General features: G+C 40.3%; 1 protein-coding gene across 1 annotated transcript in view; it reads right to left on the bottom strand.

The window, feature by feature from the left end:
• Window positions 1–7,032: 7,032 nt before the first annotated feature.
• Window positions 7,033–15,940, bottom strand: part of LOC124544922 (odorant receptor Or2-like) — an 82,621-nt gene continuing 73,713 nt past the window's right edge. Inside the window, exon 6 of the mRNA XM_047123670.1 lies at window positions 7,033–7,244. Within this exon, the coding sequence (XP_046979626.1) occupies window positions 7,188–7,244 (57 nt within the window). The 3' untranslated portion in view covers window positions 7,033–7,187. The remainder of the gene's footprint in view (window positions 7,245–15,940) is intronic.

Here is a 15,940-nt window from a genome sequence, read left to right as displayed (position 1 = left end):
CTCCTTCGTCTCAACCCCTCCAAAACCCAGGCAATCATCATAGGCCACACCACCTGCTCCTTCCGTCTCCATTATCTCTACCTCACCATTTATGGTCGCTCCATCCACCTCACTTCCACCCTGGGATACCTTGACCTCACCCTCGACCGTCACCTCACCTGGGCCCCTCACCTCCTGACCATCCAGCAGAAAGCCCATTCCCACCCCCACCTCCTGAAACTCCTGTCTGGCCAGACATGGGGATTGCATCCTTCCACCATCCTCCACACCTACAAATCCCTCATCCATCCTATCCTCTGTTATGCCAGTATTGTCTGGATCTCCGACCCCCCCTCCCCCACTTTTACAAGGCCCTCCAAATCCTCGAACACCACATGCTCCGCCTTGCCTTCTGTATCTGCCTTCCTTCCCCCACCTGACTCCTGTATGACCTCATCCCCTTCCCCTACCTCCTCTTTTTCCTCCAACATCTCCACATCCTTTACACTGTCCGCTGGCTTGATCCCTCCAACCCCTGGTTTCCTCCTTCTTCTCAACCCCCACCCACTGCCACGCCTCTATCGCTGTATCTCTCCCTCTCTCCACCCCCACACCCTCCATCTCCTTCATCAGGGCAATTTCCAGCACTTCCCCCTCCCAGATGTTGAACTTCACCATGACATCTACCCTTCCTTCCAACTGTAACCTTGCCTTGTTCCCCCCCCCCCTCCCCAGTGCCCCCTTCTTCCTCTTCCCTCCTTCTCCCGGAGCGGATTTTCCTCCTTCCCTCCCTAAGTCCCTGCACCCCCCCCCCCTTGACTGCTTCCCTCCGACGTCCTTTCCTCCCCAGCCCTCTTCAGTGCGCCCCCTGCCTATCTCCCATCTCTCCTCCCCTCCTTCTCTCCATCCCTACTCCCTCATCTCTATGCCCCTGGCAGATCCTCTCAGTATGCTCATTGTAACCAGTGTGCTACATCAGTGTTGTGTTTAGTGCTGTTCTCCCATGCATCAAGAGCTGTGATTTTAATTGTGTGCTGGTCTGTGTTACTGTCGGTGATTGTTATGTGCTACACCGTCTGTCGATACTCTTATGCTCAGGTCATACTTCGCTTTGTGTTCTTTAATTGTCCCAGTGTGTGGTTTTTTTGTGTGCGCTACTTTTTTACTGTTTTTTATCTCCATTTCACAGTCGCCCCCATTTTATCTGTTCTCTCCCTTACTTTTCCCCATTTTTTATCTCTATGTGCGCCATGTTTTCTCCATTCCGTTATTTTAAATGTCTTCTTTGTATAATTACTGTCTTTTGGCTGAAGAGCAGCGCATATGCTGCTTCCAGCCCGCCCCAGAAGGGGCACTGAAACACAATAAAGGGAAAAAAAAGTCTTCATTGTCTTCGATGGCTCACCTAAGTATGATTGGCAGGCGTCCAGTCGAAATATCGTGCACTGAATTAAACGACGACTGGCTACGAGCCCGAAATTTGTTTGAACACGTAGCAATATAATCCACCACTAATGGGCGGACGCTGCATTGCAGAACAGTATGGCAGCATTGTTACAGCGTGCTGATGCAGAATTATATAGGTTGCTGGCCTGCAAACCTCTAGACTGGTGGCGACGGCCTGCATTAGGGCAATGCAGCAACATTTCCTCCCTCCCTCTCTCCCCCTCATATCCTTTGGAAAAGTCGGTCCACCAATTTTCAGGCTGCTGTTGAACCTGTAAACTATTAGAACAAGATGGTAGTACTGTGCCAACATTTTTTCCCTGTACTTTCGGTGCTTTCACCTTCACACCACTATCTACACTTGACTCACTGCCTGTTCTTCTTCCCACACATTCAATCACACAGTATATGTTAACTAGTACTACCACATTGTACCATTACTTCAGTCAAATCTTGTGCTCGATACATTCGGTTGGTAGGCAATGGACTGGAACATCAGGTAGGCTGATGGCTCTCTGCCAATTATGGACATAGCCACACAAGCGATAACAAGGAATGAGAAAACTCGTTAGGACGAAAGTCCGTGCTGCTACCAACTGTGGTGTTGTTGCATACTGTGGCACAACACTTGTTCTGTGCTAATTCATCCATTCTGCGCTGCTGACAGCTTGTCGAAGAAACTAAGTAGGTGGAATAAAGGTTGGTATTCAGGCAGGTTACGTTCTTCGCTGGCAGTATTTCGAAAGGATTATCAGGTAGATACAACAGAAGAAACATTAGGTTCAGAGGTGCAGTCCTTGTTATTGTTGCTGGGAGATGAAAAGTAGGTCCTGAGTTGTCACATTGACTCACGTTTTGAAGTACCTTGCTATTCCGTAATTCGAATCTTTCTGTTCCCCCTGAGCGTCGTTGCTCGTAGCAAGTCTCGGTAGCTGCGAAAGAATCAGGCAATGAGTAGTCTTTGAAAACAGTGGTGGTTTGTAAGGATACCTCGCGCATAGCCTCCCGTATTAATTCCCTTGTTGTACAGTTACCTTTCGCATGTTTCCGTGACAGTTTGGACCACTATCAAGGGGCATAATGTAACCAGCTCCCTCTAGCATCGGCATAGCTCTTGTGCTACCAACAACGCATGGGCTTTCCTGTCTGGAGTAACTAACACAGTCTTCCTTGAATGGTTAGACGCTGGACTCGCATTCGGGAGGACGACGGTTAAATCCCGCGTCCGGCCATCCTGATTTAGGTTTTCCGTGATTTCCCTAAATCACTCCAGGCAAATGCCGGGATGGTTCCTCTGAAAGGGCACGGCCGACTTCCTTCCCCATCCTTCCCTAATCCGATGAGACTGATGACCACGCTGTCTGGTCTCCTTCCCCAAAAACAACCAACCAACCAACAGTCTCCCTTGTTCAGAGATGTACAGACAGACTTCTCTAAAGTCTCCCATTTCACTGAATATGGATGCAGCATTCATATTTGATGTTTAGTGTTTGCTGCACCAATTATCGACCTGTATTCCCTATGTTGGCTTTACTCTGGATCTTGACGCACATGGCAAGGTAGGCACAGACAGCGCAGGAGCCGTTTGCTCACTTTGTTGTGCTAATTTCCCCTTCATACGACCTTCTCCTTTTTTAGGATTGACACTGGTAATGGTAGTAAAGATTGAGCTACACCCTGAAAGGGTCGAATACGCCCGACATGGACTACTGTTGTTTGAGGTGAGACGAAATTTCACATTTACCGGCTACATCGTCTCAACTACTTGGTACTGATCTTGATAATGAGCATAAAACTTTATAATTTTCTCCTTCTGGTTGTAAACAATGATCACCACCCACTGTCCTATACAGTACGTAGGCAATTCGGCATTCTATTGACCCATTCGTTCCTTTTCTTTTTTTTTTTTTTTTTTTTTTTTTTTGCAATTAGTGCTATACCATCCGTAAGGTCTTTTCCGTCGCTGGGTTTCGCTATACGAAACAGTGACAGTGATGGCATCTTCCTTACATATACAACCTAGCATGCTCATAGGCTCATAATCTCGTTGATTTCGAATCGTAAGCAACCACTACAGAAGTTAATAACGTATCCCAGACATTATGATGACAGCTGACACAGTATCTGAACATCTCATTCGCTTCTTACATCTGCTTGCATATGTAATGTGCTTTTTCATAATTTATTAATTCATAACAAATAACAATGTTGTTTCATTAGTTCTGACATGAAGTTAGTACGTTCTTCTGTAATCAACATCCCCTGTGTACTCAACTCTAATAATGAATTATTAACTATGACTTGCACCACTATGTCAGATTAGTGACTGGGAATAACTACCAATATTATGTAGCATGAAAAGTGATCTATTGTCGTTAGCCGCGCCTGATTAGCCGAGTGGTCTAGGGCGCTGCCGTCCTGGACTGTGCGGCTGATCCCGGTGGAGGTTCGAGTCCTCCCTCGGGCATGGTGTGTGTGTCTGTCCTTAGGATAATTTAGGTTAAGTAGTGTGTAAGCTTAGGGACTGATGACCTTAGCAGTTAAGTCCCATAAGATTTCACACACATTTTAACATTTTTATTATCGTTACCACATGATGATTTCCTGCAGGTGTCTGCCTAAGACGACCAAAGATGCCCAAAATGATCATCTCAAACCGTTTGCAGACCTCCAGTAATCTCTGCAGCAGATTACGCTGCTGATCAAAGTTGGCTCATTGTGCACATGTTACACAGTTCCTTACAAACTGTTCTACATCCTGCTTATGTGTTCGCCGCCAATATTGTTCGGCTGCATGTCGTTCTGCTGTTCTCTGACCTCAACACCCTGCTAAAACATACTCATGTGCCTGCTCTAATACTTTATTATGCAACATAGCTGGTAACTCAGTATAAGGTCCGAGTTTTGGCTGCTCACCTGACAGTCAGTTTAGAAAAGTATCTTTCACAATGGATGAGGTGCGGAATTTAGAGACTTAATTAAATGTGATGGAGTGGATAGACCTTGAGTAATAAAATCTATACAGGACTTTCCAGCACCATGTACGGTGAAAGAGTTGCAGTTACAACTTTATAATTTTATTCCTTCATATTCTCATTGCTTTAAATTGTTCCTCTTACTATATTTTCACTGCATCATCTCATAATATGTCAGAGCTATTTCCAAATGATTTTGTTTCATTTTGCATATTCTCTCAGATTTATGTTGGTTTTTTTTACACTCTCGTCTTCTCATTAATAATTGCCTTCTTATACTTGCAGCTTTTTCCTTTCGCTTTCTTTGTGCCTACAATTTCCTAGATGCTGAACTTATTGCTTAATTAAGCATAGTGCACTTCTCTATTCTTACCTGAATTAATTTAATGTACATTTTTGTTTTAGTAACTGATGTGTCTATTTCACTTTAACTTTGTACCTATTGTCACACTGAGTATTAAGAGTTTATGATGAATTCAAGTTGTAAAATGATTAATAGGCCTCATATCATATACAATTTATTAATTTCTTGGCAAGTGGAATGAATATCATTTTAGTTCCATTTTGCTCTTACCAAACCCATTTTCTATTTGTATTAGGGAAAAAAATGACGTTCTTCACAAAATCGGTCAAGTTTGACATCTGTCATTTCAGGAGTAATACCCAGTGTTTCCCATAGAATAAGTATTCCTTAGTTTGTGTATACACTTTTTTTAAATTTCTCTGAGATCTTGCGATTCAATTTGAGATTTGTATGATACCTATAATTTTCATTTTAATTCTCTTGTATGCAGTAAATCTTTAACTTGTATTTCTTGCCCAGTCTGTTAATCTATAGTAAAACGTTGCGACCTTATTTTAATTCTTGTCTTCACTGCACTTCTAACCATACTACATATATTGATCGTTCCTAATTCTTATTCTAATTCGCCTAAACTATCTTCAGAGCCTAAAGTTCTGTACTTTCTTGTATCTAAATAAAATGTGATGAAAGCAGCTAAGTTTCATTTAGTCTAACGTCCTGTAGCACACTGTGGGTGCAGTGGTAGTTGAGGTGTGCCTCATAGCCTGAAAGTTACCTGTGTTCCTCCAATCAATTACTCTCAATATTCTTGCAGCCATGATAAAATAATCAAATCCCAGGAACTCTCAACCGGCCGTAGGAATACGCAGTGTTACATGAGCCCAAAGAGTTTGACGAGCTATGTGAACACTGTAAACCCTTACATGAGTATGGTCGCTGTAGTCAGTTCAATCCGCAGCACTTATAAATCTTAGATCTGAGGATCAGCACGATCAGTTCATGTGTTTGTCATGTCATTACTGCCCTCTTGGCTACACCGTGATTAAGGATCCTATTTTCTAAATATAATCCTTAAAGTGGGTTGCACATGTCTATTCACTATTCTGTCTGCACTCCACGTTGGTGTGTAGCCTATCGCTGTATGATTCTTAAACAGTGATCCCTCAAGATTCTTTCTTACGGATAATAACAGTTGCATGACGTAAATATGTGGATTGGGTTATGGAACTACCCTGGTTGGTTCTCTTGATCTTCACTAAAACACAGTTATGGGCTCTCCTGTTGAGTTTTTATGTTAACTGAATGATCTTACCTTTGCACCCATTGTGAATTACCGTTACAATGTTTACAGAATTCATTAATCAGGCTTATAAAGTGTATTTAATGTGTTTCATGTTTACATTATTATTCTTAGGTACTCTTCGTTCTTAATTTCATTAATTTCCTCTTCAAACACTTCTTTTGCGAAAGGATCAACACAGTTTGTTGCAGAAGTCATTAGCAGAGTTTCCTGTTCACTGCATGTTCATAACTTTTTAAAATAATCCAACCATTCCATTCCAAAATGCGATTGATTCAGAAATCATTTCTTCACTGTTTGCCTAATTGTATCATAATGCTATTGATCTTATCTTGGTACAATTTGTGTCCAACACATTGCATTCAGTTTTCTAGCATTTCTCACACTATTTAATTCGAATTGACAAGAAAAATCACACTACAATATGCAATAAACAGCAGAGACGTTCATACTCGTAATAAGATCTTAATGCAAATTGAGGCCTTTGCACTCATTACCTTACCGGGTCCAATTTGTAAACAGAATATTGGGTTCTTGTGTAGATAAACTACAATTATACTTAAGAAATACAATGTCCATCTGCAACTCACTACCGTAGCAGGATCATATAATACGCCTAGTAGTTTAGTACTTTTATGTCACTTCACGTTACTGGATGTCTATACTTTATCTATGTGATAATTGTATTGCAAGCTCTTAATGTGCTTTATTGCTAACTGCACATATAATACATCATCCTTATGTGAAAGATTTAGTATTTGCCCATAATCAAATGCTATTGTTTATCTGAAGATTGATTTCCATGAGTAAATATTAAGTGCACGCTCTCGCAAACAATCAACATGATTCGATATTCTAATTATGTAATTAACATATAAACACCATGATTCTCACAAGATTTTCATTGCGTTTGATTAAATAAATTATAAAACATTTGGTATATATACATTTAACCCAGTGAATTTTTTTTTTCGAAATATGGTAGTCTAATTTTCGCTATACTGAGTTAAAACAAAGTAGTATCTATCAAGTTTTTTTAATGACTAAGGAACGTGTTGCAGTTGAAATAACAATTAACCATCTAATAAAGAAATATTCGTCCTGTGTTTATTCATATGGCTGTCACTTTTGTTTTGCAACATCTCGCGTGTCTTCTGATCCATTTCCGAATGAGATAATCTGTTTAACGATTTCTCATTTGCCGCAGGAGAGTGTAGAACGTGTACGACGCATTTATCAGCTGGAAAGGAAGAGGAAGAATTATTTTTTTAGTTAAAACTAAAGTTATTATTTATGGAAATAACGCTCAGCAGCTAAATCGATAATAGAACTATCTATTACCTAGTTTCTTTAAAATATGACGCAGTATTAACGAACTTTGGTCTTACATGTAACGACTAAAAAAAAGCATCCCCATGCCAAGACTACCAACCACACTGTTTGGAAACTACAAAAACAGAAAATTTTTGATGTTTAGAATTACAGTTGAAATAATATAGTTTACTGCAGTCCAAACTCACTATGTGATAGTGTGGCTATAATGTTTAATTTTGACTGTCATTATCAGTACTGCTATAAATAAAATCGGGTCTATGTTAATTTAAAGAAGTTCGTGGCAAATCATTACGTAACATTTTCTGATGATCAATACAAGCTAAAGGCAAAACCTTGGTCAGTTGTTGCATCGTAATGTATCAAGATTCATGTGCCTCTCTGGCTTTACACTATTTAACATACATGTTGACGATATTATCATCTTTTTTAAAGAATTCGAAGAAGATGTTAATCTAGTCGTATGACACATTCAAAAATGCAATTCGAAATTACAAGGAACACAAAATTACAAATTTTTTGCTGTCAAAATACAACATAAACAACAACACACATGAGTTAACCATTTTCCGAAAATCTTTAACCACAAACATAGTAGGAAACACATTTCTGCAGAGCCCATCAAATAAAACTAAACAGCTTTCGGTATTAGACTGTGGTATCTTACAGGTAAGATGAAAAACTGATAGATAGTTGTATCAAAACTGACAATAATTCAAAATAATAAATAAAATAAAGAGAAATATACTTAAGTAACCAAAATACTCTACAACGACTTATAGAGAAAACAATTTGTGATGAGATTTCTAAAAGCTTTATTAACTGTGGCCGTAGTGGTTGCGTGTAGGTACTGTGATTGTTGTGAATAAATTATTTGTTTGGTACTATAATCAGTCACATTACTTATTCAATTTTATTTCAAAACATTTCAAAGTGTTTCGAGCATATTTTGCTCATCATATGGAATGGTTTTGCTTGCTGTGATAACAAAAATTACTAAATTAAATATATGACAATTTATAAGCTGTGATCCCAGTAACGTTGAAGCAGTCGCTTCTCGTGAGAAAATGATGTGTGAAGCTCTGGAGGGTTCGAGAAAAGACGTCTAATAGCATCAGCTCTTGCTGCTGCTATGGTGTCGCGAACCACTGGACTTTACTTCTCCACCCTTCTCATTCCCCGTCACTGCTCGCTTTCTCATGAGAAGCGAAATTTTAACTTAAAACAGAAATTTTTGTATTGTACGACTGCAGAAAAAGGCGTAATGATGAACCAAACGTGTTCAAAGTACGTTACAATAAACTGAACTTATAATAGTAAGCCTAGTAATACTACGGGGGGGAGGAGGGAGGGGTGCTGAAAAGTAATGCCACATTCGGATTTTTTATGCTGTTCTCAATGTCGGTTGAGATATTACACGTCATGCATACACGGTCGACTTTCTCGCTTCGCTGACACAAGTTGCAAACCTCAGTCGCTAGAGAGCTTCGAACTATAGCGTGCAACATGGCGATGTGTAACGTGACTACGTCGGTGCGTGAGAAACAGCATGCTGTAATCGAGTTACGGATTCGAAGAGATCGCCCTCACATGTACTACCCTCTCTTTCAGCGTGATACGGCCAGAAAACATATGAGGGCTGGAACATCGTCAACAATCTGACGCTTTGGCTGCACTGTCATTGGTCATCCTCCATACTTTCCCGACTTTACCCCTCCGATTTTCATCTGTTTTCAAAACTTAAAGAACACCTTCGAGGACCTCACGCTGATAGTGATGAAGTGGTGCAAGCAGAGCTGAGGTTGTGCCACGTCAACATAGGGAGACATTCTACAGTGGCGGTATCAATGAGATGGTGTCCTGTTGGGAGAAATGCGTTCGTCGCCAGGGTGACCATGTTGGGAGTTAAGTATGAATAACAAAGATTTATAATGTTAATAAAGTCTGTTTTATTTAAAAACCTTTAAGAGTTTTCACATAAAAAATTCGAAGGCATTACTTGATGATGTTCGAAGGCATTACTTGATGATGTTTGGTTTGTGGGGCGCTCGACTATGCGGTTATCAGCGCCCGGGGGAATTACTTTTCATCACGCCCTAGTACAAGGACTGTATAAACATTGAAGTGAATATAGCCTTGCGTACAGCTGGTAGGCTTCATGACAAATTCACAAACATCATTATGAAGAGGAATGGCGATACACTTCAGGCGTTGCAAGGTATCACATTCAGGTTGTTTTAAGAAGTACGGTGAGAATATCAGCATAAGGTTGGCAGTGCGGCTAAGAGAACACGGAGGGCACTAAAGCTATAAAGCCTGCCTTTGCTAATCATTTATTAATATGAATACATCTCGCAGACAGTACTATACACGCACTGTAACTTGCCTCATCTTGCAAGGGCTGGTGGCAACGGAGGAATAAGTAGAGTGCCTTGCATATTTCAACATGTGTATCACATCTACCGATTTCCACCCCATTCGGATAATTCCTACGTGGTGCGTCGTTTCAGTTACTATGTTATCGTATACATCGATTTTCAGATTGAAGGAAGCTTGCCGAACATGTGTGATTAATTTCGTTTTTCAGATCACCAAATTTCCCCTCTTAATTTCATGTAGAAGCAAAAGGTATGGCGTCTTCCCCCGACATACTGTACATGTTAACTTATTTTTAATTGATAATATACTTTAAGCTCACCATCCATTTTTTAATTTTTCAGTGCCATAATAAAGACCACTATCGCTTGCAGTCCGCTTCACATAGTCAATACTCAACGTATTGTCAGAGTAACGAAACTACGTTGACGATGTTATCGCATAATAAGCAGTGCGGCTCAAAAGCCACGCACGAAATTGCACTATGCCTGACGCTAACCATATCCACTGAAAATGTCGCAGGCATTTTCTGTTGCAGCCTGTCCTTTATTTCGAGGAACATAGTTGCCAACGCCGTCTCTTGGAAACGTTTTGCGGTCCAGCGAGTATAAATGCGTATTTGTTGCTTAGCAACTAACGCCAACCATCAGTTCAAAGCACATCGTTGACATATTAATGTGTGACCTAAATAAACGGCTGTTGTTATTTTGGAATAAACCGTTCTGACTTCGAGTTTCAAATCACGATAACCTCATAACGCGGAAGCTGAGATACCCTGCAAACATTTCCGCTTTATTATGGACGTCTACAGCAGACGTAAAATTAAACAAAACGCAGATTAATACGAAAACAACACAGGTAAGAATTTCAGCTACATTTTCACACAAACACTCACATCATTCAGAAAGTATGTGGAACGTCTGACCTTTCAAGGTCGGTGTTGAATTGGTTGAACGATAATTATGAGAACCTTGTCAAGCCAGTTCCAAAGAAATTTCGTTTTATCTGTCCTGAATATGAACTAAGTTCAGAGAAAACGATGAAGTAGTCATTCGAAAATACGCAACATGAGCTTTTATTTTTTTAATTTTTTACTGGATCACTCCTTTCAAGTAATCGCACAGAACTTAATCTAGAATTTTAAAGAAGTTTATGTGAGCAAAATATGTGGAAAAGATAGTTTACGTTGAAGAGTCTCTTTTCTCTGTTACACATTCTTACTCTAAAATGCGCGCAATAGTCTGCTGAATGGTTGCCGTCAAGAACTTTGCGGATACTTGACCCAACATGTTCAAAGGTCAATATCCTACACCGAAAATCTTGTGTAGACTCATCAAAATCTATAAAAATGGGCAAGTAAAAGTAATTTTGTGCCGCTTCGCTTTGTTGTTCCACTTTGTGAGATGAAAGCACTTTTACTTCTAGATAATGGCCAATCATAATCATCGTCGGTTGTGCTTTGAACTTACCTTGACGCAGAAATATAATTACTTCTTCTGCTACTTGGTGCGATGAATGTACTTCGACCATTAGATGAGATTTTTCTTCCATTTGGAGATATTTTTCGGAATATTAAGAGAAAACTAAGTTAATATAGACAAAACACTGCGGCTTCTAGTGTACCATCGTATCAAAATTCTTATGTTGCAGCCCACTGGCAATTCTGTCTCCTCGGTCTGAAACCAATCTAATCAAATACGATTGGCATTCCTCATAATACGCAGATTAGTGCGGACGCATTTCTAACTCCGGCCACGTCTGTCTGCGAATCACGTGATTGTCAAGTGTATCCTTAATTCAACGTTCATGATGCTTAAGAAATATGGTTTGCAGCTTTGGAGCAATAGTTCATATTTTTCAGATTGTTAAAAGGGATAAATTTTTACTTGGAAATCACGCATTTACTGCACGTGTTCTTTGCATATTCGAAGAAAACGGTGCAGATGAAGTATAAGTTGTATTTGTCTATGCAGAATTATTAGTCTCTTGATTCTTTTCAGTCAGCGGATACAGCGTTTCACCTCGTAAACCAAAGGCAGCAGTAGCGAAAGAGCACAGTTTCGCTTAGGACAAAAAATCATGATTGTACATCAGACAGCTTAAAACTCAGAAACTATACGAAAAATAATATACTTTCCCACTGCTATTGTAGTAGAATTCAGCTCATACAGTCATCCGAAATTCTGTTTGCGGAATTTGTTGTTTCTGAATCGTGGAGTAAAAAGCGGTTACGGTTTGAAATTACAGAAAAAAGTTGGTTTTCACACAGAACCAATATAACACGAACCATTAAAAAATCAGGCACAGAAATTCTGCAAAAAGCTTCCGCAGCTACGGTCGTAACAGTGGTGACAAAGATGATTTTCTAATAAAGATATGGATTCTAATTCATTATTTCCGGCATCCCGACTAGAAGCAGTGACTCTTAGTACTTCACTCTCGTAGGTCAAATTCTTGATGATGTCTAGTTCCTGGCAGCTGCTTTGTCATCATGTCAGCAATGTAAGCGATGTCGAAATTTGCCCCAATGTTATAATATCTTCCGAATGTCCTCTTCGCCGGCCGCGTTGGTCTAGCGGTTCTAGGCGCGCAGTCCGGAACCGCGCGACTGCTACGATCGCAGGTTCGAATCCTGCCTCGGGCATGGATGTGTGTGATGCCCTTAGGTTAGTTAGATTTAAGTAGTTCTAAGTTCTAGGGGGCTGATGACCACAGTAGTTAAGTCTCAGAGCCATTTGAACCATTTTTTTGAATGTCCTCTTCCGTAGCTCAGTGGTCGGCGTAGCTGACTGCTTTGCGGGAGACCCGACTTCAGTTCTCGGTATTGCCAGGGATTTTTCCTTGGCGGAAGAACTGCATTACGGGCCACTCAGACTCGTGATGCCAACTGAGGAGCTACTATACCTAGTAGTAGCGGCTCCAAGGTCAGCCAAGGAACTCCTTTCCATACCGCACCCAGATAGAACCATTGGCTGAGGATGACACCACTGTCGGGAACTTGACTCGCCTGAGGTCAGAATGGGAAACTATATCTTCCGAATCAGTTTTTTCCATGATGAAATGGTGGCTATTATCAACGTGTTCAGTGCGACCTTTGTATCCACTCGCCTTTGACTGGTCAACTGCATCTTTGTTGCTGCACAACAATTTGAGACTTCTTTTGGAAGAGGAGGATACACTTATCTTTGTAGACGTTACAACCAAAGTACTTCCTGACTGTCAGAAAATAATGCCCATGTACCCCGCTTCTGCGTCGAGAGACCCACTGTCGATGGTTTTTGCTGTTCCGAAATTACTTTCTACCACATAACTGGTGTCCCCAGCCCAGTCACCTTCTACGTATCCTATCATGTCATGGCCCTTATCTGTAGGAAATTGTAGTTTGGAACCTTTAGTTCCTTTTCGACGCCGTAGAGTTCTTTTTACAACTTGTCGTTGAGGTATACTTGTGTTATTAAATCGACTCACCACTACAATTACATATGCAAGAGCTAGTCTAGCACCTAATTATGCATACGTTAGGCTTCTTTGTACAGGACATTCTTCATGACAGCTCTTTGTCTCTCTGTCTTTGGTCTCATTTCATGACTCAATAGTTGCTTATTATGTGGCTATGTGGATACCAGATGGCAGTCTTTTTTTTTCTAAAATCTGATTTATGTAGTGGTTCTGATCGCAAATAAATCAGCATGTGATCTATGTCAACTAGAAAGTTGCGTGTCACGATAACAACCTTCAGGACTGTTATGTCTACCGTGTAATCTAAACTGCATATATACTGCGAAAGATGTTTCATTTACACCGTATGATGATGATGATGACGTTTGGTTTGTGGGGCGCTTAACTGCGTGGTTATCAGCGCCCGTACAAATTCCCAACCTTTGCTCAGTCCAGTCTCGTCACTTTCAGGAATGATGATGAAATGATGAGGACAACACAAACACCCTGTACACCGTATGTTTCATGCGCAGACGAATGTATGTTTTATTGTCGCAATGACTATGCTTTTCCTGAAATAATACTTACTTAGTAAAACTAAGTTTATGACGTTTGTTTTGTAATCTCATGTCACTGTCAATTCCATGTTTAAAGATCACGTTATTCTCATAATAGTGAGTGCACGTGGCAACCCGCTTCAAGCAACAACACTCGACTTTACAGACTTTCATACTTTCAGCAGGAATGGCAGTCTTCGTGAGCCACTATTATAACAGGTATATACATTTCTCAAAATTGCAATCAGCTGTATGCTTCTGCCATTTCCTTGTATGCTTTTCATTTCAGAAGATATGTCACCATCTGGAGATACAGCTCTCTGAGCCTTCAGTACATCACCTTATGTGCCACGTGATTAATGTGTCTTCAGATTTCAGATTTATGAATAGAAGAAGTTGGGTTAACAGTCTGAGCCAAACATACTCCTCGCACGTAACTTACCTACAAGGTGAGTTACCTACACGTTCTTGAAATCGGGTTATGAACATTTTACAAGAGGGTATGGACACAGAATTCATTCAGATATTCAGTTTACCAACTGACCTTTCGTTACGCAAAATAAGCTGTACGTATTTTTCAATATTACAGTCAGATAATGTTACAAACCATTTCTTGGGCACTAATCTTATATAGAAGAGATATTTATTCAGGTTATGTTTCAGGATACATATTTACATGTCATCCAATAATTTGAGCACAAATTAGGCACCTTGCAAATAGCTGCGATGAGCATATCTCTTCCTTGATTTTTGCTGTAATCGCAGAGGTCAGATGTGGAGCTACGTAAATTTAAACTTCATTGAGCTTTATCTAGTCTGATGTTCTAACAGCGACTACCCTCTTTAACTCTGTGCTTTATTAAATCTATTAATGCTTTTGTCTTTTACTGTTTTGTCACGTGATCAACCATAAGAATTTTAACAAATTCTTTCAAGTTGTCTGACAAATAAATTGTAATTACATTACAGTGATCAGTGTCTAAATTGTGTTTAGCAGCTATACTAAATAAATGTCTGAGTGAATTGTATCGTATTACTGATGCAGATGTTGCTTCATAGTCTAACCTTGTGCATAACGCATAACTACCAGACGAAATTTGCCCTTTTAAGTCTCATTTTGTCTTAAAAATCTACTTGGAGTCGATAGCTTTTGTTTGCTTGCACGAAGGATTGCCGATTCCCATTTGATTTTCCACATGTGACTTTAATTCTTCTGAATTGCACAAAGTGATTTCAGCGAGTCCTTAGATTGCGACGTTTCTTCCAAAGTTGGTGTTTCTGATTCTTGGGAATCTTTTGTATGATAGGGCACATAATCTTCCATCTGCTTTGATCTAGGTGTTTGAGAAGATCTTCTGAGTACCTATTGAGATGGTTCGAAATCTTTTTTGTATTTCGACTGAGCCTGATTCTTCTAAAACGCTATTTTCCGACCTGGCGCTCCTTCAGTCGTCATGTGCCTCAGTGTTTTTCTAATCCTGACTCTACTTCTTCTGATCGTGTTCTATTTTCCTCCGTATCTGTAAATGGAATAAATGTTTGGTTTGGTTCAAGCAGTTGATCAGATGTTCCTGGCTTTCATTACTCTTCTGAATTGATCCTTATTTAAATGTCTTCAGTCCATGGTCTCGTGGTCTAGTGGTGAGAATCGCTGTCTCTAGTTGACGAGGTGCTGGGTTCGATACTCACCCGGTTTGGAGATTTTCTTTGCTCGGGGAGTGGGTGTTTGTGTTGTCCTAATAATTTACTTTCATTATCATTGATGCGATCGTCGAGAGGCGGCCAAAGTAAATAGACTTGCACCAGGCGGCTGAACACTCCCAGACATGTTTCCCAGCCAGTGATGTCATCACTCATTTCATTTTTCGTCTTTAAACAGCGGATACTATAATTCTTTGTTGAACGGCATGGATCAACCCGTATTACTTGCTGTCTTCGCATATCCGACAAGTATGCGCTCAACATATTGTTTTTGTCCCAGCTGCAGATTTTGGTATGTGGGCACATGCCTTATTACCAAATAATCTTAGATGTCGTAGGTCAGAGTATTTCATCTACCTGATACCCTACAAACATTTTAAAATCGTGATTAACCTCACGTACGTGGTATTTAGTGCTGAGAGTGCACAAAAACAATTTCTCAAATAATCATCAGTCAGAATTAGAAAATACATAGCTACCCGATGGGTGTGGTTTGCATTGAGTCCACAAATCTGAATGTATCAAGTCCAGA

This window comes from Schistocerca americana, chromosome 1 (assembly GCF_021461395.2).
Source record: "Schistocerca americana isolate TAMUIC-IGC-003095 chromosome 1, iqSchAmer2.1, whole genome shotgun sequence".
In the NCBI taxonomy this organism is placed as follows: Eukaryota; Metazoa; Arthropoda; class Insecta; order Orthoptera; family Acrididae; genus Schistocerca; species Schistocerca americana.
Note: the sequence above shows the minus strand (reverse complement) of the source record. Positions and strands in the feature narration are given on the sequence as shown.